The sequence below is a fragment of the Entelurus aequoreus genome, linkage group LG04, assembly GCF_033978785.1.
Source record: "Entelurus aequoreus isolate RoL-2023_Sb linkage group LG04, RoL_Eaeq_v1.1, whole genome shotgun sequence".
NCBI lineage: Eukaryota > Metazoa > Chordata > Actinopteri > Syngnathiformes > Syngnathidae > Entelurus > Entelurus aequoreus.
The window spans coordinates 28,095,936-28,121,751 of NC_084734.1; the positions used below are offsets into that span (position 1 = coordinate 28,095,936).

The 25,816-nt window shown below is 39.1% G+C and overlaps 2 protein-coding genes across 9 annotated transcripts in view; both read left to right on the forward strand.

Annotated features, from left to right (window-relative positions):
- The window catches only part of LOC133648424 (nuclear receptor coactivator 7), a 125,111-nt gene extending 116,927 nt beyond the window's left edge, over positions 1 to 8,184 (forward strand). For all 7 annotated transcript variants that reach the window (XM_062044495.1, XM_062044493.1, XM_062044492.1 and 4 more), the window contains 4 exons: positions 866 to 1,018; positions 1,610 to 1,705; positions 1,767 to 1,840; positions 6,643 to 8,184. In XM_062044495.1, the coding sequence (XP_061900479.1) occupies positions 866 to 1,018; positions 1,610 to 1,705; positions 1,767 to 1,840; positions 6,643 to 6,778 (459 nt within the window). In that variant the 3' untranslated portion in view covers positions 6,779 to 8,184. The remainder of the gene's footprint in view (positions 1 to 865; positions 1,019 to 1,609; positions 1,706 to 1,766; positions 1,841 to 6,642) is intronic.
- Positions 8,185 to 8,449: 265 nt separating this feature from the next.
- On the forward strand, positions 8,450 to 25,667 carry LOC133648429 (adenosine 5'-monophosphoramidase HINT3-like). Of its 2 annotated transcripts, XM_062044506.1 has the most exons (8): positions 8,450 to 8,625; positions 8,903 to 9,020; positions 9,473 to 9,542; positions 9,625 to 9,751; positions 18,510 to 18,627; positions 25,243 to 25,312; positions 25,394 to 25,520; positions 25,601 to 25,667. In XM_062044506.1, exons 1-8 carry the CDS (start codon positions 8,485 to 8,487, stop codon positions 25,646 to 25,648), a joined length of 819 nt encoding a protein of 272 aa, XP_061900490.1. In that variant the 5' UTR covers positions 8,450 to 8,484; the 3' UTR covers positions 25,649 to 25,667. The 2 variants fall into 2 exon arrangements, with proteins under 2 accessions (XP_061900490.1, XP_061900491.1); XM_062044507.1 differs by lacking the exons at positions 8,450 to 8,625; positions 8,903 to 9,020; positions 9,473 to 9,542; positions 9,625 to 9,751 and adding an exon at positions 16,025 to 18,447.
- The last annotated feature ends 149 nt before the right edge of the window (positions 25,668 to 25,816 follow it).

Below are 25,816 nucleotides of genomic sequence, written 5' to 3' on the forward strand. Positions count from 1 at the left end.
GGTTTTTCAGGTCTGTGCTGAGTTCCTTTGACTTTCCCATTGTCGTGTTTGTAACCGAGTCTAATGACTGCATCGCAAGTACCCTATTTAAATGGGCTCAGAGAAGTCAACAGGGTGTCGTCAATCATAATCACTCACATGAAGTTAAGAGGCCATGCCATGAAGCTAATTTTATTTTTTATTGTAACTTTTCTACATCACCAAAATTGATAATGTATGTTGCTGTTTGTATACTTTGGACCCTGCAGATTTGGTCACTGTAGACCCATAATAAATTCATAAAATAACCAAACTTCATGTATGTTTTGTGTGACAAACAAGTATGTGCTCCAATCACTCTATCACAAAAAATTAAGAGTTGTAGAAATTATTGGAAACTCAAGACAGCCATGACATTATGGCCTTCACAAGTGTATGTAAACTTTTGACCACGACTGTATATCCACCGCCTGATGTTCCGCTGTTAGGGATTTTGAACCAGAACTGAAACCGTGATGGCTCCTGAACTGTCAGTTTTTCCGAACTGATGCCGAGTTGACTTGAAGGACCGTAAACTCGGTGAAGCTGAGCCATATCCACAGCCAAGGAAGGCTGTGTTAACTTAACTTGTCCAAGGTGTACACCCAGGTTAGTGGAGGAAAAAAGAGGTGCCTGACTTCTCCATTCTAGACCAGCATCAAGCAAAGTCTAGCCACTGCTCGTAAGATGTACTGTGACTACTTAAAGGTAGATCTAAGTTTACTTTCTATGTTATTGTCCTTTGAGAAGATATTCCGTCATAAAACTAGTTGAAATGAAAACGTGGTTGCTGTGAGATAGCGGTTCTGCGCTTGCTTATTTTAACCCGCCTGATTATCTGTTCTAGCTGGCCTGTCGCTTGCCGGCCCGTGTGCAGGGCTACCCATGGAGACTGGCCTACAGCACCGTGACGCACGGCACCAGCCTCAAGACACTCTATAGGAATCTTGCTGATGTGGACAGTCCAGTGCTGCTAGTCATCAAAGACCTGGATAACCAGGTAGATAAAAGTCCGTGTGGATTCACGCTCTGACCACTGGATTTAGGCCATGTCCACACAAACACGGGTATTTTCAAAACGTATATTAAAACTATCTCCATCCACACAGGTGTAGTTTCAAAACGTAACTAGCAACCTGGATGTGACACGCTCATGGACTTTCTAATTGGTTAAAACGGTGGAGAGCGGGACATCGAAATGAAAACAATAACAAGATTTGGGGTCTGTTAATCAAATTTTGAAATGAACATATCGTGGCTGAACTACTGTTATCAGTTATAGAGGTATTCGAAAAGAACATGATTTATTAATGCCTTTTGACATACCAGGGCCATTTAATGATGACTTGACATGAAATAATTCCATATGGCTCCTTTAAGCATTTAATCATTGATTTAGAGATATATTACACGTGCAATGAAGTGTACATTGTCTTTAACACAAGGAGGAAGGATACATCATGGCATTTTTTGCAAAAGTGTGCATTTTTAAGGACAAAAGGCCTAAACGCAGAGAAGTATGCATTTTACTAAGTATCCGTGTTTGTGTGGAAATGGCCTAAATTTGTAGTCATTTTAATTTTGCTTCCAGGTCTTTGGGGCTTTCTCCACTCATCCCTTCAGAGTGAGCGAGCACTGCTACGGCACGGGCGAGACCTTCCTCTACAGCTTCTGTCCTGAGATCAAGGTTTGTGCAAGTGTTTTCTGGTTTGCATACGTGCATAATGTCTGATGGTGTTTGTCTGCAGGTGTACCGCTGGACAGGCGATAACTCTTACTTTGTCAAAGGCAATATTGATTCACTGCAGATGGGAGGAGGAAGGTATGTACTTTATAGTCGCCACTGTACCATGCACTGTTTCCTCTTGTAGTAGCTGGAGGGTGTCTACTTACTCAACCGAAGAAAGTACCCAGGATTTATTACAGGGTTTTGTAAAAATGCATTTTACTTGTAATAGTTAACAATTTAAAATATAGTCAAGTTTAAAAGTATTTATAGTACAATAATAAAAAAGGTTTATATTAGAGATGTCCGATAATATCGGCCGATAAATGCTTTAAAATGTAATATCGGAAATTATTGGTATCGGTTTCAAAAAGTAAAATTAATGACTTTTTAAAACGCAGCTGTACGGAGCGGTACATATCCGGTAAAACACGGACGTAGGCAGAAGTACAGAGCAGTTGCGTCTCCCAGTCAGCAGCCTCTCCCCTCTCCCCTCTCCCCTCTAGCCTTTCCCCTCTCCCACACACAACACAGGAGTTGACGACTGCAGCATGAGAGGTTTACTGGCGACGCTTGATGACCTCATCAAACCGCCGCGAGCGGAGCATAACAACAACAAGAGTGTGTTGTTACCGGTGCTGTAGCCGTGGCTAACAAGCGAGCTCACTCGGTGACTGACTAATGATACCATGTCTATGGTTTGGGATTATTTTAAAGTGTCTGACTGATAAAAAACTGGCTATTTGCAATGACTGCAAAAAGTTGGCTATGCGAGGAGGAACCAAAACATCTTCCTTTAATACGAGCAATTTGATCTCCCACCTCTTCAAGAATCATAAGAAGATACATGTTGAATACAAGCGGAAGATGGATGAAAAGCAAACAGCGAAAAAAAGTAGTACCTCACAGTTGTCGCTTATAGACTCCGACGAGAAAAAACAAAAATACAACAAAAACCACCCCAAGGCGAAAGCCCACGCAATATGGCAAAAGCTACGGTGGAGTTTGGTGTGGATAGTCTGCCCTGCATGGCGCACACTTTGCAGCTTGCAGTGAGCAGAGCTGCCCTGTCTCAACACAGTATTTCAGAAGCTCTGGCTGACTGGTAGGCCACTTCAAGCACTCACCACTAGCTTGCAGCACATTTTTGTTACTCATACAAATATATTAGAGCAGGGCAGATTGAACCCAGTTTATAATTTCCTGTTTTACAGTATACCAGGCAGTCTTGCACTAAAGGAGGACTATGTTATTGTGTACTTTATTACTCTAGTATACTCTGGACTGAAACTGTGTGCCTTCATTGTTTTTGTAGCTGTTGTTTTGAGGCTTGTTTAAAAAAAAATTTAAAAAAATAATGCACTTTGCGAAAGTCAAAGTATAGTATTTCCCATAGTTGTAGTGGGTATCAGGATTATCTCAGGGAGAGCATGTCCCAAATTCCAAGCTGCTGTTTTGAGGCATGTTAAAAAAAAAAAAAGCACTTTGTGACTTCAATAATAAATATGGCAGTGACATGTTGGCACTTTTTTCCATAACTTGAGTTGAAGTTGTTCTCTTATTTTGGCAGACCTTGTTACATTGTTTAATGCATCCAGCGGGGCATCACAACAAAATTAGGCATAATAATGTGTTAATTCCACGACTGTATATATCGGTATCGGTTGATATCGGAATCGGTAATTAAGAGTTGGACAATATCGGATATCTTTAGTTTATATATATATATATATATATATATATATATATATATATATATATATATATATATATATATATATATAATAAACATGTTTTCAATTATTTATTTTACCTTTTTTTTTTGTTAAGTACATAACTCCACATGTGTTCATTCATAGTTTTGATACCTGCAGTGACAATCTACAATGTAAATAGTCATGAAAATAAAGAAAACGCATTGAATGAGAAGGTGTGTCCAATCTTTTGGCCTGTACTGTATGTATGCATGTGTATATATATATATATATATATATATATATATATAATATATATATATATATATATATATATATATATATATATATATATATATATATATATATAAGCGGTAGAAGATGGATGTGTATGTGTGTGCGTGCATATATATGTGTGCGTGTGTTTGTCTTTGTGTAAATATTTGTTTGTGTGTGTGTATATGTATATATTAATATTGTATGTGTACATATGTATGTACATGCATGTGTAGTATGTGTATATATATATGTACATATATATATAATATATATATATGTATGTGTGTTGTGTGTATTTGTACATATATATATATATATATATATATATATATATATATATATATATATATATATATATACCTCGGGGTCATATTCGACCCAGACCTCAAGTTTGACAAACAAGTGAAATCTGTGGTGAAATCCTGTTTTTTCCAACTACGCACCATAGCCAAGATCAAGTCTTTCCTCTCCCCCAGTGACCTACGGAGGGTCGTGTTAATGCTTATTTTTTCTAGACTGGACTATTGCAATGCCCTTTATGCTGGGGTCACCAACAAGACCATCCATAGCATGCAGCTAGTACAAAATGCGGCTGCCAGGCTGGTGACAGGCGCAAAAATGAGGGAACATATTTCTCCCATCCTCTCCTCCCTTCACTGGCTCCCAGTGAAGTGTAGAGTGAAATTTAAGATCGTCATGTTCGTCTTCAAAGCGCTCAATGGTCTCGCCCCAGCTTATATTAAAGATCTCCTGGACCAACCCACCAGCTCCAGGCTGGGTCGTTGCCTTAGATCAGACAACCAGATGACCCTGAAGGTCCCACGGTCAAACCTAGTGACAAGGGGAGACCGTGCTTTCTCAGTGATGGCACCTAGGTTGTGGAATAAGCTCCCCCTGAGTATTAAGTCCGCCACCACTCTGGACTCTTTTAGAGCACGGCTTAAAACTCACCTTTTTACCGCAGATGACTTTTAATCTATGTTTTCATTGTGAGTCTTAAATGTTTAGTTTAGATTCCTTTGTGTGTCTCAGTCTCTGTTTCTGTTTTTTTGTTTCTCCAGTCGGGCTGCGCCCCGGGCTGATGTAACAGTTGGTTGGGGGGCGCATAATAAATGAAAATAACATAACATAACATAACATATATATATAGGTAAAAGCCAGTAAATTTGAATATTTTGAAAAACTTGATTTATTTCAGTAATTGCATTCAAAAGGTGTAACTTGTACATTATATTTATTCATTGCACACAGACTGATGCATTCAAATGTTTATTTCATTTAATTTTGATGAATGATTTGAAGTGGCAACAAATGAAAATCCAAAATTCCGTGTGTCACAAAATTAGAATATTGTGTAAGGGTTAAATTTTGAAGACACCTGGTGCCACAAACTAATCAGCTGATTAACTCAAAACACCTGCAAAGGGCTTTAAATGGTCTCTCAGTCCAGTTCTGAAGCCTACACAAACATGGGGAAGACTTCAGATTCGACAGCTGTCCAAAAGGCAACCATCGACACATTGCACAAGGAGGGAAAAACACAAAAGGTTATTGCTGAAGAGGCTGGCTGTTCTCAGAGCTCTGTGTCCAAACACATTAATGGAGAGGCAAAGGGAAGGAAAAACTGGTCAGAAAAAGTGTACAAGCGATAGGGATCACCGCGCCCTGGTGGAAAAAAAAACATTCAAAAATGTGGGGGAGATTCAGTAGGAGTGGACAGCCGCTGGAGTCAGTGCTTCAAGATCCACCACCAAGAGACGCTTGAAAGACATGGGTTTCAACTGCCGCATACCTCGTGTCAAGCCACTGTTGACCAAGAAACAGCGCGAAAAGCGTCTCACCTGAGCTAAGGAAATAAAGAGCTGGACTGCTGCTGAGTGGTCCAAAGTCATGTTTTCTGACGAAAGCAAATTTTGCATTTCCTTTGGAAATCGAGGTCCCAGAGTCTGGAGGAAGACAGGAGAGGCACAGGATCCACGTTGCCTGAAGTCTAGTGTAAAGTTTCCACCATCACTGATGGTTTGGGGTGCCATGTCATCTGCTGGTGTCGGTCCACTCTGTTTCCTGAGATCCAGGGTCAACACAGCCGTCTACCAGCAAGTTTTAGAGCACTTCATGCTTCCTGCTGCTGACCTGCTCTATGGAGATGGAGATTTCAAGTTCCAACAGGACTTGGCGCCTGCACACAGCGCAAAATCTACCCGTGCCTGGTTTACGGACCATGGTATTTCTGTTCTAAATTGGCCCGCCAACTCCCCTGACCTTAGCCCCATAGAAAATCTGTGGGGTATTGTGAAAAGGAAGATGCAGAATGCCAGACCCAAAAACGCAGAAGAGTTGAAGGCCACTATCAGAGCAACCTGGGCTCTCATAACACCTGAGCAGTGCCAGAAACTCATCGACTCCATGCCACGCCGCATTAACGCAGTAATTGAGGCAAAAGGAGCTCCAACCAAGTATTGAGTATTGTACATGCTCATATGTTTCATTTTCATACTTTTCAGTTGGCCAACATTTCTAAAAATCCCTTTTTTGTATTAGCCTTAAGTAATATTCTAATTTTGTGACACACGGAATTTTGGATTTTCATTTGTTGCCACTTCAAATCATCAAAATTAAATGAAATAAACATTTGAATGCATCAGTCTGTGTGCAATGAATAAATATAATGTACAAGTTACACCTTTTGAATGCAATTACTGAAATAAATCAAGTTTTTCAAAATATTCTAATTTACTGGCTTTTACCTGTATGTATATGTATGTATGTATGTATGAAATAAAACTATTATAGTTTGGATAATTTACTATGTTGTAATAATCAGTATTATGAATAAATAAAAGTATTGCTATAACACCACTGTCTTAATGTGAACGGACATTACTGACACACACTTGTTCTTCTTTCCACCTCCTGCCGTTTAAGTGGTCAACTGGGTCTGTGGCTTGATGCCGAGCTGTATCGCGGCACCACCACCAAATGCGCCACTTTTAACAACCAGCCACTCTCCACCCGGCAGGACTTCAACATCCACAGTCTGGAGGTGTGGAGCTTTGAGTAGCTCCCCCCAGCCTTCAAGCCTACCACAGACATGCTTCACATTCTGCTCTCACAAATCCTTTTACAGCACAGCTTGTAGGTAAAACTAGGCTGCCTGATTTGATGCGATGCGATCCGTGAGGGGGTGGTGAAAAGCAGTCGTTTCAAGAAGGCAGGGTCAGCGTCACGTGATTGTAAGCCCCTGTCTGGTCGCTCTCGGTTAATTAGCTGCCTTTCACCTTCAAAAGTCTCCAGGTTTCCCTCTGATTTGCAGACTTGCCTTAGTGCCACAACATTGTGAGAAATGAAGAAAAAAAGAAGAGGGCTGTTTGTCCTTAAAAGTAAAAGCAATCGTGTGAATGTACAGGAACTGATTTTGGAAGAAACTGTAGCAGTCTAGAAAGGTTTCTGACCATTCACCATTTCATTTGTTTAACAAATGCCGCACTTCCTCTAAATGCTACTTTGACTTTCGAACTGAAACAATGTTGAATTACATCACAATAAGTGTTTTCATTCCCTCCACCCAAAACAATTTTTGCATCGACCAAATATTCTTTTCCTGTGTGAACTTGTCACATTTTTATAGGATTTTTTATTTTCCATAAGTTTTTTGTTTTATTGTTTATTTTTATTGAGATGTTATTTTGTTCAGCGGACTGACGTAACCCAACAAGCACTAGAATTCTATCACTGATTTTTGTTTTGTTTTAAAGCAAGTAGAACAGGGGTGTCCAAATGTTTTTACCCGTAGGGCCGTGCCACTTTCATAGAATTAACCTCTTATTATTATTATTATTATTATTATTAACAATTTAAAGAAGAGATGCTAAGCAGGTAAATATATTCAAAGAAAAAGAGTTCCACGTGTCAACTTGGTGTATTATTTTTGTTTTCTGTGAGGCTCTCATCCCCCTCTGTAGAATGTAATTTTATTTTTAGACAATGCCAGGGTCCAATAAAATAAAATAAATGCAGCGGGCTGAACTTTGGACACCCCTACCGCAAAAGAATCACGTTTTGCACTACAGGATTTAAAACCAGTCTAACGCTGTATTGTGGAGTTCTGTAATTTAGCATTTCTTTGGAGAAAAAAAACGTAATGTTACTGAATGTTGTCCAGACACCACTACAAAAGAAAAGGGATCAGTCAATGCACTCTACAAATGCCACTAACAAAAAATTTAGATCACACAAATACATTTAATCATGTCGTGCAGTGAGTATGGATATATTGTTCTACATACATCAGTGTTGTAATGAGTTAGCACTCCATGTGTAAATGAGTTTTGTTCTTGTGTTGTAACTGTGAATGCACCTGAAGTATTATTTTCTTGTGAATCCCAAACTGCTGTCTTCTGTAAGGATCTATTTATTATTATTATTGTGTTATGGCAACTACATTTAAGCCTGAATAAATGTTGTATACATGTACATACTGTGTCTATTACATTCACTAAATGTGTGTTTTATGTTTGTATATAATCAGTGTATTGTTGCTGTATTCCAAAAAACAGAAAATATGACATTTTGGTTACTGGTAACTTATTTACAACAAGCTAGGAAATGGATGGACGGATGGAATTATTATAAGTATGTACCTGAAACAGGATGACGAATCTGTAAAAGCAACGTTCTTATTGGTCCGTACCAATTTACAAACACTTTTATTCATTCAACGCCGGTCATCGTCTTCGCAGCCATCAACGATCTTCGTGATTCTGCGTCATGGGTAACCGGGAAAGCAGGAAGTGTCAGTGTGGTCGCCAAAAAATGGACTTAAACGACACCGAAGAAAATAGAAACGAATGGTGTGATTTTTGCTCAATTGCCAGGGGCCAAGACGACGAGGCGGACGTTTTAAAAAAGGTAAGAAATTGTACGGTTTCGTTTCGCAGAAACATGACCAGGAAATAAGTTTAATTTGTAGTTTTTATACTTTTATGTTTCACTAATTAACGTGTTATTACAGTGCTTTTAGTTAATATATATATATATAATATATGTATAGTAAATCTAACAAACATTGTAATTAATCATAGATAAAACAAATATTTTAAATGCTGCTACAATACAGCTGGATTGTTTAGTGGTGCGTTCAGGAGCTGTATGTAAAATACCGTTCTGTGTTACATTAACCTCTCAGACCGAGGATCTGGTGTGTTTCCGGGACATTTGCCCTGCTGCTCCTCATCATTACCTGGTTGTTCCCATTCAGCACATAGAAAGTTGTTTCTCGCTGAGCAATGGACACATCAAACTCAGTAAGTGTGTTTTCCATACAGTACCTCCTATGAAACTGCCAATAGGTAGTGTGCTAGTATTCCACTGTTGTCTTGTTGTACTGTTTCTGCATTTAAATGGTAAATGGGTTGTACTTGTATAGCGCTTTTCTACCTTTTTAAGGAACACAAAGCTTTGACACTATTTCCACATTCACCCATTCACACACACATTCACACACTGATGGCGGGAGCTGCCATGCAAGGCGCTAACCAGGACCCATCAGGAGCGAGGGTGAAATGTCTTGCTCCAGGACGTGACTAGGATGGTAGAAGGTGAGGATTGAGCCAGTAACCCTCAGATTGCTGACACGGCCACTCTCCCAACTTCGCCACGCCGTCCCCATTTAAGATGACCCTAAATACACATGCATTGCATTTTGTACTTCATATCTAAGACATACACTATGGAAAAATTCATATTTATTTCCCAGTTGAACGCATGGCTGATATGGCGAGAGCAGTACTCCTTGGCAGCGGTGTCACGGATATGAAGGATATCAGGTGGAAGCACTCCTTCAAAAATGTGTTTTATTGTAATGTTTTTGACAGATTCGGGTGTTTCATTTATAATTGTTTTGCATAGGTTGGGATTCCACCAACCTCCTTACATCTCAGTGAGACACCTCCACCTCCATGTTCTGGCCCCGGCTAGTAGGATATCAGAAAGCATGCTGTATAAATTCCTACCTGGAACGCCGTCTTTTGTTAATGTGAGTATACTGGGGACAGTTTTATGAAGCGGTAGACATCTTGTATTAACTAGAATGGCTTCCAATAGAGCCCATACCTCTAACCCAGGGCAAAACATCCTATTTTAAATTGATCAACTCCAAATACAGTGTCATTTTGACTACGCCTGCACCTCATGGTTCACCAGTATCCCCAAGCCACTAAAAATGAAACTGCAAACTTCCCAAAATAAGCTGGTGAGTCTCCTGCTCAACCTCCCATACAGGACTCCTCTAACTCAAGCCCAATTTATGAAATTAGGATGGCTTAGAGTTGAGGAAAGAGTACACCAAATTGCAATGTGCCTGGTATTCAAAATACTCAGAGAAACTGTCCCCAAGTACCTGTCCAACTATTTCACCAGAGTAAGTGATGCTCACAGGTACTACAGGAGAAGGAGTTCCTAAGACCTCGCCCCCCACCCCAAATTCAAGACACTCATGGGAAAAAAATGCATTCTACTATTTTGCCACCACACAGTGGAATGCACTACCAACAGACCTTAAAATTCGAACTTCCCTACTAAATTTTAAAACTTCCATAAAATCCTGGCTCATCTCAACCTCTACCTGATCTGAACCAAAATTGATCCCCAGCAACTCTTCGAAGCATCAAGCAGGTTTATATGTGGTTATAGTGCATATATATATTTTTTAACATGTGCATAGTCATTTACATAGTGTATAGAACCCCCCCCCCCCCCCCCCTCTCCCCCCTGACATGTATAATGTGTATGTGTACATAATTTATATAAAAAAAAAATGTACGTAATGTTTTATACATACACTACCGTTCAAAAGTTTGGGGTCACCCAAACAATTTTGTGGAGTAGCCTTCATTTCTAAGAACAAGAATAGACTGTCGAGTTTCAGATGAAAGTTCTCCTTTTCTGGCCATTTTGAGCGTTTAATTGACCCCACAAATGTGATGCTCCAGAAACTCAATCTGCTCAAAGGAAGGTCAGTTTTGTAGCTTCTGTAACGAGCTAAACTGTTTTCAGATGTGTGAACATGATTGCACAAGGGTTTTCTAATCATCAATTAGCCTTCTGAGCCAATGAGCAAACACATTGTACCATTAGAACACTGGAGTGATAGTTGCTGGAAATGGGCCGCTATACACCTATGTAGATATTGCACCAAAAACCAGACATTTGCCGCTAGAATAGTCATTTACCACATTAGCAATGTATAGAGTGTATTTCTTTAAAGTTAAGACTAGTTTAAAGTTATCTTCATTGAAAAGTACAGTGCTTTTCCTTCAAAAATAAGGACATTTCAATGTGACCCCAAACTTTTGAACGGTAGTGTATGTTATAGGTTATATATATTTTACTATCGAATGTAACAAATGTGATGAATATTTAATAGACCACAATGGAAACAAGCCTTTTGGCTTTCGTGCCATCCATTTTCCTTTTTAATGCATCACATGGATTCAATTCTTTAAGATGTCGATAAACTTCTCAATCATTTAAATTGTACTCCATCACACATGAAGATTGAGGTACTGTATTTTAAAAGAAAATACCCAAACCCATGCAATATAGCTTTGAACATTAACCATTTTTCTCCAAAAAAAAAAAGCATAAAAACAATTGTGGTTAGTGGAAGTAGCTAAAACCGGAAGTAGCTAAAACCGGATGTTGTTAAGACAGGAATTTTGAACATGAATGGGTGTATTGTTGACGTGTGAGAAGCATGTGGTTGGGGGTTACAAATGAGGAGGGGTGCACGCGGATGCAATTGACGAGTAAAGACTTTGTGAGTACGCTACGGAAACTTGATTTAGCCATGATTAACGAAACTCTGGTGACCATCTATAAAAATAGCGAGTCGAAAACTTACCTCGACGCCCTGCAGAAAAGCAGGATTTTTTTGAATCGTACGTCTTTTCCCTGGAGACTTTCAACTCTGAATGCGGGGTGTTTACACCGGTTGTGGTCGTCCCCATCGTGGCATGGCGCGAGCGTATGGGGGAAATGAAGGACGAGATAGACAACTTGTTTCGAAGCGGCCGGAATTGGAAAAGCATGCTGACGTTGAAAAGAAAATTGTCCTTTGAGGACACACCCCCGGAGGAGGACGAAAGGACCACCCCATGCTTCAGTTTCGAACAATCCCCTTTGATTTTAACACAGAGACCAATCCATAACAGATCTCCCACTTTTTTGGATCGGTAAAGAAAATGCCAAACAATTAGACGCGTAAAGACCTGCCTTATAGCACAGACGGACAAACTCGAACCATCCATGAACATGACTAATGAACCATCCACTTCCATCACGAACCAATAAATTTAGATTGGGGTATGTTGTTTCTTTATGGGCAAAAATGTTAATGTCTCTTGTTTTTACGTTAGCATTTCAGCTTGCATGCTGGAACCAGTCATTCCGGGCAGTTATCAATAATTTTCATTTAAAATGGTAATACTAACCGTTTTAATATGGTTATCAATTATACCCTTTATTGTTACATCCCTAGTGCCAACTAACAATAAAGATGGCAACTTTGTTTAGAAATATTTATTTATACCGTAAATGTGCTGTTCGTTACGTTGTTACATGAATACTAATTACTCTCAAAGTTTTGTCCATTTTATAGCAATGAAAAGTGCTGATAAAAAAAACTAGTAATCAATGTTTTGAGGACGGTCAAAATAGCGGAAATAAATACAAACAACACCAAAGCTTTCTTGATGTGTTAAGAAATGTAGACAAAATTAGCCGGCAGACTTTGACTAAAAGTTTTTTTTTTTTTTTTTTTGACTCAACAGTACATGTACATAGCTTCAGGAATCCATCAGGAATACAAAACACATTAACGTCTTACAAACAACACGCGTTTTGCCTCTAACAATAAACGCTCTAAAACATTTACAAATTAAAACATATAAAGAAAAACATATTTTAAAACGCATATAATAGTAGAAAAATATTTATAATGTTTGTTCTGCTAAAGAAAGTATTATATAGGCGTGTTGCTAATGTTTTATACATGTGTTTATTTATTTTAAATAACACTTTGTTAAAATATTTCAAGGTATTAGTTATTTTCGAGCACATTTGACAATTGATGATAACCGTGATATTTTGGTCACAATAACTGTGATGTGATTTTATTTTGTAACATTTCTAATTCACATAAACTTGTTGCAATGCCTCCATATTTGTTTTGTGTTTTAACATTAGGGAAAGTCTGTATTGTTTATTATTGTTGTTTGGCACAGTTTATTCCCAACACGCTAAGCGTTTTATTGAAGTACATCACAGATTAACGCTCGGACACGTCCGAGAAGGAGTATGAAGAAGCGGAGCTAATTTACTGTTTTTGACCAAATTGCAAGATTTTGTGCCATTCCTTCCAGACAGACCCGTGATGAGCTGACATGGGCCACATTCCATATGTTAATGTGCATGGTGTGGTCCATCATCCTGTGTAGTAATCTGGTCCATAATATTTCGGGGTAGATGTAAAAATGACAGAAAATAACACCGCACTACAATACGAAAATTCAATAAGACATAAAGGAATGCTGAATAAATGTAGAATTTATTTTAATTCATATGTTGAGAGAGTAAATGGAGTACGGGGGTTGGGGGAATCCAACAGTTATGTTTATTGTGCAGAAAATCTTTTTTTTTAAGGAGTAGCTGATGCCCCATTTGTATTATGTTTTCTGAAGAGGCTTAATGCGCCAACCCCTGATCTATACTCTTTTGAACTCCCATGGAAGTTGAGACATTTTAGTCCACGACTTCTTCTAAATTCTTAACTCTGAAGGCCCCGATTTAATGAGTTTAAATACACTAACACCTTGCTCTCCGTCGCTAACACTTAACGATGGCATATTTTGCTCGTGTTTAATTTCTCATTTAAAACCGCTAAATATGTTTGGACCGTGGACCAACCTAAATCAGGACGACTAATAGCCGCTCCACAGGCAACAGAGGTGCCCCTCCCCAGAAGCCAAAACCAAACAAAAAGACAAAGTATGACGAATTGAGTTACAATGTATTCAACAATTACACATACACACATTTTAAAAAAGGTATTAATTGGAGGAATGGTGTTGGATTTCATTTTATTTTTAAATCGAATGAATCAATTTAATCGACGAATCGTTGCAGCCCTTGAGTTTTTAATTATGTTTGTGTTAGAACAATACACAAGACTGCGGCTATGTGGTAACAGTGGTCAATATAATCAACAGTCTGCCTGTTCTACCCGGTAGAAGTGGTAAGTACACATAGCCTTTTGGATTTACCATAAGTAAGTAGGAAGTGAGGAAAGGCGGGTGTGTGTTTTATACCATCTACTACACTTTGTATCATCCTATCTCTTTGAGATGCCTTTTTCTACTGTTGCTGCAATAAAAACAGTACAGATCTAATCTTAATACAGCGTTTGGTTCAGGAGAGAACACACAGAAGCTAATACAAAAATTAAGAGAAGAAATACCGCTAGTTTGACAAAAAACAGACTATCCTTAATCCTCTGTAAAACTAAAATAATCTTATTTGGCAACAGTATAAGGAAAGTAAAACACAAATACAAATAGACGGAATAGACGTTGAAAGAGTAAATGAAATTAAATTGTAGGTGTAATGATTGATGATAAAATGAACCGGAAATCTCATATAAAAATATACAACATAAGGTGGCGAGACATACATCCGTAATGAATAAAGCAAAATATGTTTTGGACCAGAAATTACTTTATATTCTTTACTGCTCCCTAGTCTTACCATATCTGAGTTGTTGGGCAGAAATATGGGGAAATAACTATAAAAGTATGCTTTAGTTATTAACCGTGTTACAAAAAAGATTGATTAGAATAACACATAATGTTGGATTTAGAGAAAACTCAAACCCATTATTTACTGAATCAAAAATATTGATATTTTTTGACATATTAGATTTGTAAACAGCTAAAAGTATGCACAAAGCAAACTATAATTTGCTACCCAAGATCGTACAACAATTATTCTCAACAAAAAAGGAGACATAAAACTTCTCTCAAACAAAAAAATGCCAAACAAGACCATTAGACGCGTAAAGACGTCTTTTATATTTTTTTGTTTGAGAGACTCGTGCGTTCAAAAAGGGAAACGATGTGGCTTAGTCAAAAATTGCAGGGTCGGTTTGTTTTTAAAAGAAACAAAAAAAAAAGGAAAACCGATGTGGATTGGTCAAAAAATTGCGGGTTGTTTTCAAAGGGGGAGGAGTCCTATAAAAAGTTTCGACCAATCAGATTATCGGAAGAGTTGTAATTTTTATTTTTTATTTTGTTTAATGCAAAATTTGCACTAATATAGCCTATATCGTAGCTTAGCCTGTATAATAAATGTGCATCTTATTTTTTTGACTCAACAGCTACTTCCTGTATTAGCTACTTCCGGTTTTAGCTACTTCAGGTATTAGCTACTTTCGGTTTTAGCCACTTCCGGTTCCGGTCTTAGCCGCTTCCGGTTTTAGCTTCCGGTTCCGGCCTTAACCGCTTCCTGGTGAAATTTGACCTTGAACTTGACCCCTAGGGTCATAAATCATTTAACACCGTGAAATTTGACCTTGACCTTTGACCTTGACCCTTGACCTTTGACCGTCACGGGTCATAAATCAATTAGTCACGGGTCATAAATCAATTAGTCACGGGTCATAAATCACTCAAAACCGTCACGGGTCATAAATCAATTAATTTTGACAAAAAGTAGGGACTTACTTCTCTCTCCTGGATCTCTATCCGTATTCAGATTTGCACCGAAAGCTAACCCACCTTGTGAAAAATTGGGATAAAGATGAAGTTGTTTTTTATCCCAAACAATATCATAAAATTGAACAGTAACAGTATTTTTGTTGTCCTATTTAATGCTGGATCTGTACCCGTATCCGGATCTGCACCATATGCTAGATGCAATGTCATCTTTTCTATAATGTATTTATCTGTGCTATTTACTAATTTAAATTTGATCAGCACCTTTACCTGGACTGTAAAATGTGTTAACTGTTTTTAATACACTCTTCTAGGAAAAACGGCTAAGGAAGCGCCTAAAAGTGAAAAAGTGGCCCCCCATGGATTGAGTACCCCCCTATGTAACTTGCTGCTTGACTTCCTCACAGACAGACCCCAGTCTGTGAGAGTGGGCAACAACACCTCCAGTGCCCATACTTGCCAACCTTGAGACCTCCGAATTCGGGAGATGGGGGTTGGGGGTGGGCAGGGTTTGGTGGTAGCGGGGGGTGTATATTGTAGCGTCCTGGAAGAGTTAGTGCTGCAAGGGGTTTTGGGTATATGTTCTGTTGTGTTTGTCATTCTTGTTTGGTGTGAGTTCACAGTGTGGCTCATATTTGTAACAGTGTTAAAGTTGTTTATACGGTCACCCTCAGTGTGACCTGTATGGCTGTTGATCAAGTATGCCTTGCATTCACTAGTGTGTGTGTGCAAAAGCCGCATATAATTTGTGACTGGGCCGGCACGCTGTTTGTATGGAGGAAAAGCGGACGTGACGACAGGTTGTAGAGGACGCTAAAGGCAATGCCTTTAAGGCACGCCCCCAATATTGTTGTCCGGGAGAAATTCGGGAGAATGGTTGCCCCGGGAGATTTTCGGGAGGGGCACTGAAATTCGGGAGTCTCCCGGGAAAATCGGGAGGGTTGGCAAGTATGCCAGTGCCATCTCCCTGAGCACCGGCTCCCCGCAGGGCTGCGTCCTGAGTCTGCTGCTGTTCACATTGATGACCCATGACTGCTGCGCCAGGTCCACTACTAACCACATTGTGAAGTATGCGGACGACACGACGGTAGTGGGCCTCATCCGTGACAACAATGACCCGGACTACAGGGAGGAGGTGAAACATCTGGTTGACTGGTGCAGAACCAGCAACCTGGTCCTGAATGTCGACAAGACCAAGGAGATCATCGTCGACTTCAGGAGGCGCCAGACCAGCCACACTCCCTCCCCCCATTCTCACCACATTCTACAGAGGCACTATAGAGAGCCTACTGACCAACAGCATCTCTGTCTGGACTGAAGCCTGCAGTGCCTCAGACTGGAAGTCTCTGCAGAGAGTGGTGAGGACGGTGGAAAAGATCATCAGTACTCCTATCCAGGAAATCGCAAAAAGCCGCTGCCTGACCAGGGCTCAGAAGATCTGTAGAGACTCCTCCCATCCCCACCAAGGACTGTTTTCACTGCTGGACTCTAGTAAGAGGTTCCGCAGCCTCCGTAGCAGAACCTTCTGGTTCTGTAACAGCTTCTTCCCTCAGGCCATAAGACTCTTGAACGCATCACAATTATCCCCTCAATTCCCCCCAAAAACGGATTAACTCGCTGGATCATATAAGACAATATAACATAAATCACCTCCCTGATACCGAAGTACATGTCAAACTACTTCCTTAACGTAAATGACCGCCATAACCACAACACCAGGGGGAGCTCCACTAACCACGTTAAACCCAGATTCCGAACTAACAAAGGTCTTAACTCATTCTCTTTCTATGCCACATCAATGTGGAATGCGCTCCCAACAGGTATAAAAGAAAGGGCATCTCTATCGTCCTTCAAAACCGCAATAAAAGTTCACCTCCAGGCAGCTACAACCCTAAACTAACACCCTCCCCGTATTGTTAATAATCAAATGTAAATAATCAAATGCAGATACTTTTTCTTATGCCTTCTGATCTCTCTCTCTCTCTCTCTCTCTCTCTCTCTCTCTCTCTCTCTCTCTCTTTTTTTTTATTTCTCTCTCTCTCTCTCTTTCTCTCTCTCTCTCTCTCTCTCTCTCTCTGCCCACTACTTGCTGTCCATATCCTACCAAGTCAGACCTACACTGTTCCAATATCCATTTCTCTGTTCTCAATTGTTGATGACTGATGATAACAACCAAACCTGTAAATAGTGTAAATAATTCAATGTGATTATCTTGTGAGGTGACTGTATTATGATGATAATATATATTGATAGTATATATCTGTATCATTAATCAATTTAAGTGGACCCCGACTTAAACAAGTTGAAAAACTTTTTCGGGTGTTACCATTTAGTGGTCAATTGTACGGAATATGTGCTTCACTGTGCAACCTAGTAATAAAAGTCTCAATCAATCAATCAATCAATAAACTTCGATGCATATGCAAACGTGCAATATTTATCTGTACAGTAATCGATTTATTTGTATCTGCACCTTATTGCTCTTTTATCCTGCACTACAACGAGCTAATGCAACGCAATTTCGTTCTTATCTGTACTGTAAAATTAAAATTTGAATGACAATAAAAGGAAGTCTAAGTCTAATTAATAAATATATTCTGTTCAAGATCACATATGAAAGTGTAAAAATTATGTTTGATGAGTGAGTAAAGCTATGTTTGGATATTGTATTTAATACAACAACTCTGATATCAATTAAGACTATAGCAAATATATTGATTTACTAGTTGATGTGTTTTTTTGACGAGAGGTGACATGCGTGTCGAATTTACGACACACCGTGAATGCAGCAGCAGGCCGGCTGAATTTGTCGTGTTGCCTTCCGACGCGCCCACACTCTGCTGCCATTCTCCCCTTTCTTTCAACTTTAAAACCATGAATGGCGACTTCTACCTCCTCTAACGACGACGAATGTCCCTTCTGTCAGATAGCCAATAACCAGAGCGACACAGAAATCCTCCTGAGTGTGAGTAAAAGTGTTTCATGCTGTACTTTTTCTACTGTCTTTTCACTCTTGTTTGTGTGTAGAATGACGAGCTGCTGTGCTTCCGGGATGTGAAGCCGGCTGCCGGCCATCATTACCTCATTGTTACCAGGACTCACATCGACAACTGTAAAGCTTTACGGGAGGAGAACATTCCCACAGGTAAAATGTTTATTTTGGCTTTCTTTCCTCTCTCGTCCTGAGCAGATTGGTGACTCAGCAGCCCATGATTAATTATTGGAAATGTCAAGAGATCATCATGGAGACAAAATGTTTTTTTGGGAATTTATAACAACTGTACAGCAGACCTGAGCAAATTTACATGACCGTAAGCTTGAACTATACAAAGTATTTCTATGGTTGGAATCTGCGCTTTTGCATGATATATAGTTACTATGGTCATCTAATTAGTTACTATGGTCCTCTAATTGGTTACTATGGTCATCTAATTAGTTACTATGGTCATCTAATTAGTTACTATGGAAATCGAAGTCACAGCAGCTCAGACGAGGCACCAAGCAGTGTGGGTGGGGAGCGTTTCCACAGAGTGTTTCCAGAGCGGCCAGCCTGAAATGCGGGTGTCAGGGACAGACGCGGGAGGAGATGTTTACAACAAAGTTCTAAAGCTTAATGATGTATCAGATTGTAGGTGGGGGTTTTTTTACCCTTCACGTTTATATTTTGCTGTGTTTGTTGCATTTTTGGTGCGTTTCGCTTGATTGTAAAATATGTTGATCAAAAGGAGGTGTGATGTTCATATGTTGTCAATATTCAGTGTTTTATCGTTCATAGTAAATGTTGTAAATCCCACATTCTTTATTTTCATGCACATTCTGGGTGTCTCATTCAGTAAAAAAATTAAAAATTCCATTCTGTTTTTTAAGGCGGTTTGTCATTATTGTTTTTAGCATTCAATCAAATATTACTGTGAGGTTTTGTATTAGTGTTCCTAAAAATAGATATAGCGGCCCCCAGACATACTGTTTTCTCTAAATTAGGCCCCCCGAGTCTAAATAATTGCCCAGGCCTGCCGTATAGATATATAGATCACTTTTGTTGTTTGATCATGTGACTTTCTCCCGTTAATTATATAATTACCCTTTAGTGGAACTACTTGGAAATGCAATATTTGTTATCCCCACAAATTTATTGTTTATTAGAATACTTTTTTACTGACTTTTCAAGTTATTTGATTATTTTTGTAAAATGTTTACATTATTATTTTTCAAGCACTTTGAGCTGGAATCAATTCAAATTCCAAATCAGTCAGGCTTATACGGTAAGTAGTTTTTTTAAATTCAGTGCTATCTCAATTTAAAGTGGTGGTATTAGGATTTTTTTTCTACATTTAAAACACTTCCTTGAAGTCCACAGAACATGTAATGGTGGTTCTTTGGTCAAAAATCTGCATAAATTAGGATTTACAGACCATCTTCAAGTTGCTTTCTTGACGTCTCTTCAGGATTTTTTTGTGGGCGGTCTTATTTACGTTCCTCCACTTGGACTGCGTGGAGGAACCACGTGAAGTTGGGACTTTGTGTAATTCGTAAATAAAAACAGATTACAATGATTTGCAAATCCTTTTCAATTTATATTCAATTAAATAGACTGCAAATACTAGATGTCTAATTTTCAAACTGGAAAACTTTATTTTTTGCAAATAATCATTAACTGACAATTTAATGGCAGCAACACATTGCAAAAAAGTTGGCACAGTGGCATTTTTACCACTGTGTTATATGGCCTTTCCTTTTAACAACACTCAGTAAACATTTTGGGACTGAGGAGACCAATTTTTGAAGCTTTTCAGGTGGAATTCTTTCAGATTCTTGCTTGATGTACAGCTTACGTTGTTTAACAGTCCGGGGGTCTCCGTTGTGGTATTTTATGCTTCATATTGCGCGACACATTTTCAATGGGAGACAGGTCTGGACTACAGGCAGGCCAGTCTAGTACCCACACTCTTTTACTGTGAAGCCACGCTTGTTGTCACACGTGGCTTGGCATTGTCTTGCTGAAATAAGCAGATAACATTGCTTGGATGGCAACATATGTTGCTTCAAAACCTGTATGTATCTTTCAGTATTATTGGTGCCTTCACAGATGTGTAAGTTACCCATGCCTTGGGCACTAATACACCCCCATACCATCACAGATGCTGGCTTTTGAACTTTGCGCCTATAAAAATCCGGATGGTTCTTTTCCTCTTTGTTCCGGAGGACATGACGTCCACAGTTTCCAAAAACAATTTTAAATGTGGACTCATCAGACCACAGAACACTTTTCCACTTTGCATCAGTCCATCTTAGATGAGCTCGGGCCCAGCGAAGCCGACAGCGATTCTGGGTGTTGTTGATAAATGGCTTTCGCTTTGCATAGTAGAGTTCTAACTTGCACTTACAGATGTAGCAACAAACTGTAGTTACTGACAGTGGTTTTCTGATGTGTTCCTGAGCCCACGTGGTGATATCCTTTACACACTGATGTCGCTTTTTGATGCAGGACCGCCTGAGGGAACAAACGTCACAGGCATTCAATGTTGGTTTTCAGCGTTGCTGCTTACGTGCAGTGATTTCTCCAGATTCTCTGAACCTTTTGATGGTATTACGGACCGTAGATGGTGAAATCCCTAAATTCCTTGCAATAGCTGGTTGAGAAATGTTGTTCTTAAACAATTTGCTCACGCATTTGTTCACAAAGTGGTGACCCTCGCCCCGTCTTTGTTTGTGAATGACTGAGCATTTCATGGAAGCTGCTTCTATACCCAATAATTCCCAATTAGCCTGTTCACCTGTGGGATGCTCCAAATAAGTGTTTGATGAGCATTCCTCAACTTTCTCTCTTTTTTTGCCATTTGTGCCAGCTTTTTTGAAACATTCCAAATTATCTAATATTTGTAAAAAACAACAAAGTTTACCAGTTCGAACGTTAAATATCTTGTCTTTGCAGTCTATTCAATTGAATATAGGTTGAAAAGGATTTGCAAATCATTGTATTCTGTTTTTATTTCCCATTTACACAAAGTGCCAACTTCAGTGGTTTTGGATTTTGCATAAAATAGGTACCAATAGGTAAGAAAAGTTAGTAGGTCTCCTTTTAAGGGTGTTTTGAGACAAAAGTTGTCTGTTGACTGAGTTTTATGTTTAGAGTTACAAGCATCCCCGCCATTAGTTGGAGTAGCAAATGCCACAGTGAACCCTGTAAGATACGACCAAACCATCTGGTCTTCCTCACTAGCATTAACTTATAGCTAAAGATGGACACAACTTTATATTTACAAGCATGGCAAAAAGAAAGTGGGTGTGAAGGACAGTGCAGAGAAGTGGATGATATTCATTGAATGTAAGAAATAAATCATCCAAAACATGACACAGTGTAGCAGACTTGGTGAAACATTTTGAGCAGAGCACTTGCTAGTCTGCACCATACTGAAGCAGAATGAGTGGATAACGCCAGCCAAGGACGTGAAATAATATCTTACTGGCGGACACTCAAAAGTGATACGGAAGAAGTCAATTGTCCAAGGTAAATGCTGTGCCTTATGATTACATTACTTCTTAAAACTACTGTAGTTGTTAGTAGTGTTTGTATACAATACTTATTGTATAGTTTTTAATTTATTCATTTGGTGTTTACTGAAAATTCAAAAAAGTGTAAAAAAAAAACTGTTTTCTCTTTGCAACAACAACAAAAAAAACCTCAGATTATTGCAGATGCCAAAGGTCAACAACACTTCCATGTGGTCCAAAATGCTCTAAAGGCTGATATGTGAGGGACATTTCAAGGCAGTCATGTTGATGGAGTGAAAACTCAAAAACAAGAATGGGGAAAAATAACTACAAAAAAAAATGTTTCCAGCACTTTTTCAGACTGTTGGGATGGATTTGTGTGATCAATTTCAAGTCAATCAGAATTTCCTTAAGGTAGGAACTTTTAAAATAGTTTATTTTCAGAATAAAGAAAAAAGTACCGTGTTTTTTGGACTGTAAGGCGCACTTAAAATCCTTTAATTTTCTCAAAAATCTACAGTGCACCTTATGTATGCCTAATGTACGTCATAATTCTGGTTGTGCTTACTGACCTCGAAGCAATTTTATCTGGTACATGGTGTAATGATCGTTGTGACCAGTAGATGGCAGTCATACATAAGAGATACCTGTAGACTGCAATAGGACGGCAGTAAACAACACTAAAAATGTAAATGTTCCATTGAAAATATAGAACATTACACACGGCGCTCAAAAATCTATCAAAATGTTTTAGTATGACTTCGGTAAGCTATGAAGCCGCACCGCTTGATGGATTGTCAGCGCATTAAATATACAAGTATTTTATTAAAGTGCAGGTATAAGGACCGCTAAGGCTGCAGCTAACGATTATTTTTCTATCGATTAATCTATAGATTATTTTTTCAGATTTTATTTATTTATAATCTATAGATTATTTTTTTCGATTAATCTATAGATTATTTTTCCTTTTACCGATTATTTTTTTATTCAAAATGAAGATGAAAAAATAAATGTAGGCCCGTTTTTTCAAAAGGCATGGCTTTTATTTACAAAAAAAAAGAAGTATGGCCACTCAGTCAACATTGACAACAACATGACTAAATATTCTGTAACAATGTAAACATTTAAAACTTTTAACATTTAACAAAATTAAAAGTAGCTTATTTGCTTTTTAATGTGCAAATATAAAAGTCAACATCCAGTGCAAATCTTAATATTCTGCAATAGTATAAGCATTTCAAAAGTATTTTATTTTGCTTTAAAATGTGCAAAAATAAAGATAAACATCCAATACAAAAAAGTGCAAAACGAAATATTCTGTAACAACAGTGTAAACATTTCAACAAAAGTGAAAGTATTGCTTATTTGCTAAAATGTGCAAAAATAAAGATAAACATCCAATACAAAAAAGTGCCAATCTAAATATTCTGGAGCACTGTAAACATTAAGTATTGCTTTTAAAATGTGCAAAATAAACATCCAGTCCAACACAGTACACAATAACCAATTCTACTCATTCCAGTGAGTGTCTAACAGTTGTAATGAAGAAAGGTTAGCATGTCTACATGCTTTGGTTCTTTTCTTGTTTACAATATTCCCAGCAGCTGAAAATAGGCGCTCAGAAGGGGTCGATGTGGCTGGAACTGAGAGCTAATTAGCCTTCACCTCAAGCCAGGATTGCGAGTGAGCTGAGCTGCAGTTTAAGTTTCTAGAAGGTCAACGGGCTCATAGTGATGTTACTAGTAGTTGACTGGGAGGTGTTTATTATCATTTGAGGAGAGTCCGCTGCCTGATGCTCACCTGCTAAACACCTATCTGCTCCACGCTGAAGCGCTGACTACATGCGCTCTGAATACGCACTGCTGATTGGCTGATAATGCTTTGTGTGTACCAATCAGATGGTTGTGTGGGTGGGACAATGCTGCGTGCTGAGACAGAGGCAGACGGAGCAAAGCAGCTTGTTAAGACTTTAGCTTTAGCTTAGAAACTCGTTCGGTACACCCCCGTACCGAACCGAAAGCCCCGTACCGAAACGGTTCAATACAAAACACGTACCGTTACACCCCTAGCAGATACAATTGACACATTCATGTTTTTGTGTAATGATGACAACGTATGCTAGCGCGGACGATTGACTAGTTGATGGTTTTCTTTTCAAATGTTTGTTCATAGCCGTTGTGCTGCTTGATAGGCCATTTCCGCTCGACACAGTGTGCATACAACAACATTATTAGGCCGTTTATTGAAATACTCCCACACTTTTGACCACTTTTGGCATGCTTTTCCCCCCTCGCTCGCACCGCTCGCATCGTCTTCTTTGATCGTCTGCTTTGCGCTTCGCCATGACGGTAGTGTGACGTCATTATGCGACGCGTCGACGCACAAAAACGGCCTCGACGTATTTACGTAACCGATGACGTCGACTACGTCGACGCGTCGTTTCAGCCTTAAGGACCGCAAAATGGCACCTATTAGCAGACATATTATCTGGCGTTTCGTTTCGCAATGTTATGCAAAACCAACTTTTACCTTCTGGTACCTGCTGATGTGTATTTGGGATCTGCATAAGTCCTGATAAAGTGCACGCATCGGCCATTGTAGTCCGTGTCGACACCGTAGTCATAAGGTTATTTTTCTCTATCTTCTTGTTATGGGACATTCATCCTCCGCTGTTGCCATTTCTAATATAAAGTAGCATAAAGTTCTAACTTATATCTGTCAGTAGACTAGCTATCAAAGCGCTAAAAACTGTAGTGGGTTTACATTATTCACCCACGGAACTTTAGTTATTGGAGGGTTCCGGTCGTACGTTTTTTCATGGGACACATTTCCGGCGTTGATGTATCATTATTGAGCCACGGATGAGGAGATGCTGGTCCGTTATTGATTGAAGTAAAGTCTGAATGTCATTAAAACAGTTAGCTCCATCTTTTGACACTTCTTTCACTCCCGTCCTTGCACGCTACACCGCTACAACAAAGATGACGGAGAGAAGATGCCGTCGAAGGTGAGCCACGTAAATAAGACCGCCCACAAAACAGCGCATCCTGAAGAGACGCTCAGAAAGCTACTTGAAAATGGTCTGTAAAACATAATCTATGCAACCACCATTACATGTTATGTAGACCACAAAAAATGATAATATGACCCCTTTAACGCGCCTTGTAATCCGGTGCGCCTTTTGTATGAAAAAAGACCTGTCTTTGAAAAGATCAATCGTTCTTGTACATAATATAATGTCCTGTGTGTATACTTTATTTGTTTGTAGTGGAGCAGATGGCAGAGATGGGAAGGCTTATCTTAGAGCGAAACAAAGTGAGAGATCTGGAAGACATCAGGTAAATGTAAGCCTCGTGCTGTACTGTATTTTGATCACGTTTTAATCATCTTGAAATATTTCTACCATATATAAAATGCAGGCTAGGCTTTCATATTCCTCCCTTCACATCCGTCCCTCACCTTCATCTGCACGCTTTGGCTCCTGCGAGCAAGATGAATGTAAGCTCTCAGCTCAGATACGGTCCACAGTCACACTGGTTCATCACGGTGAGTGATGACGCCGACACGTTTTGTAATATAAATGTCAATTTTTGTATGATGGACACGAGTCCCTTGTGCTTTTGCAGGTAGAGAAAGCGCTTTCTCAGCTGAGGACACGAGGCAGAATTAAATGAAGAGATGATGTTTACATCATATTCTTGTTTATTTTCATTGAAACTCCCACTGTGTTTGGTGATTACAGCAGTAAAGCAGTTTAAAGCCAAAATGTGATTCAACTGCTGAGTATATAATGTTAGGAGGAATTCTTTTTGTCAGACTTTTGTGATTTTGGACAAGATCGC

Bases quoted from the DNA above. Each gene is read 5' to 3' on its own strand.
- LOC133648429 (XM_062044506.1), top strand. From the start codon at position 8,485: ATGGGTAACCGGGAAAGCAGGAAGTGTCAGTGTGGTCGCCAAAAAATG. The intron at 9,543-9,624 runs GTGGAAGCACTC...TGTTTTGCATAG, and splicing joins ACGGATATGAAGGATATCAG to GTTGGGATTCCACCAACCTC. The intron at 18,628-25,242 runs GTAAAATGTTTA...ATTTGTTTGTAG, and splicing joins GGAGGAGAACATTCCCACAG to TGGAGCAGATGGCAGAGATG.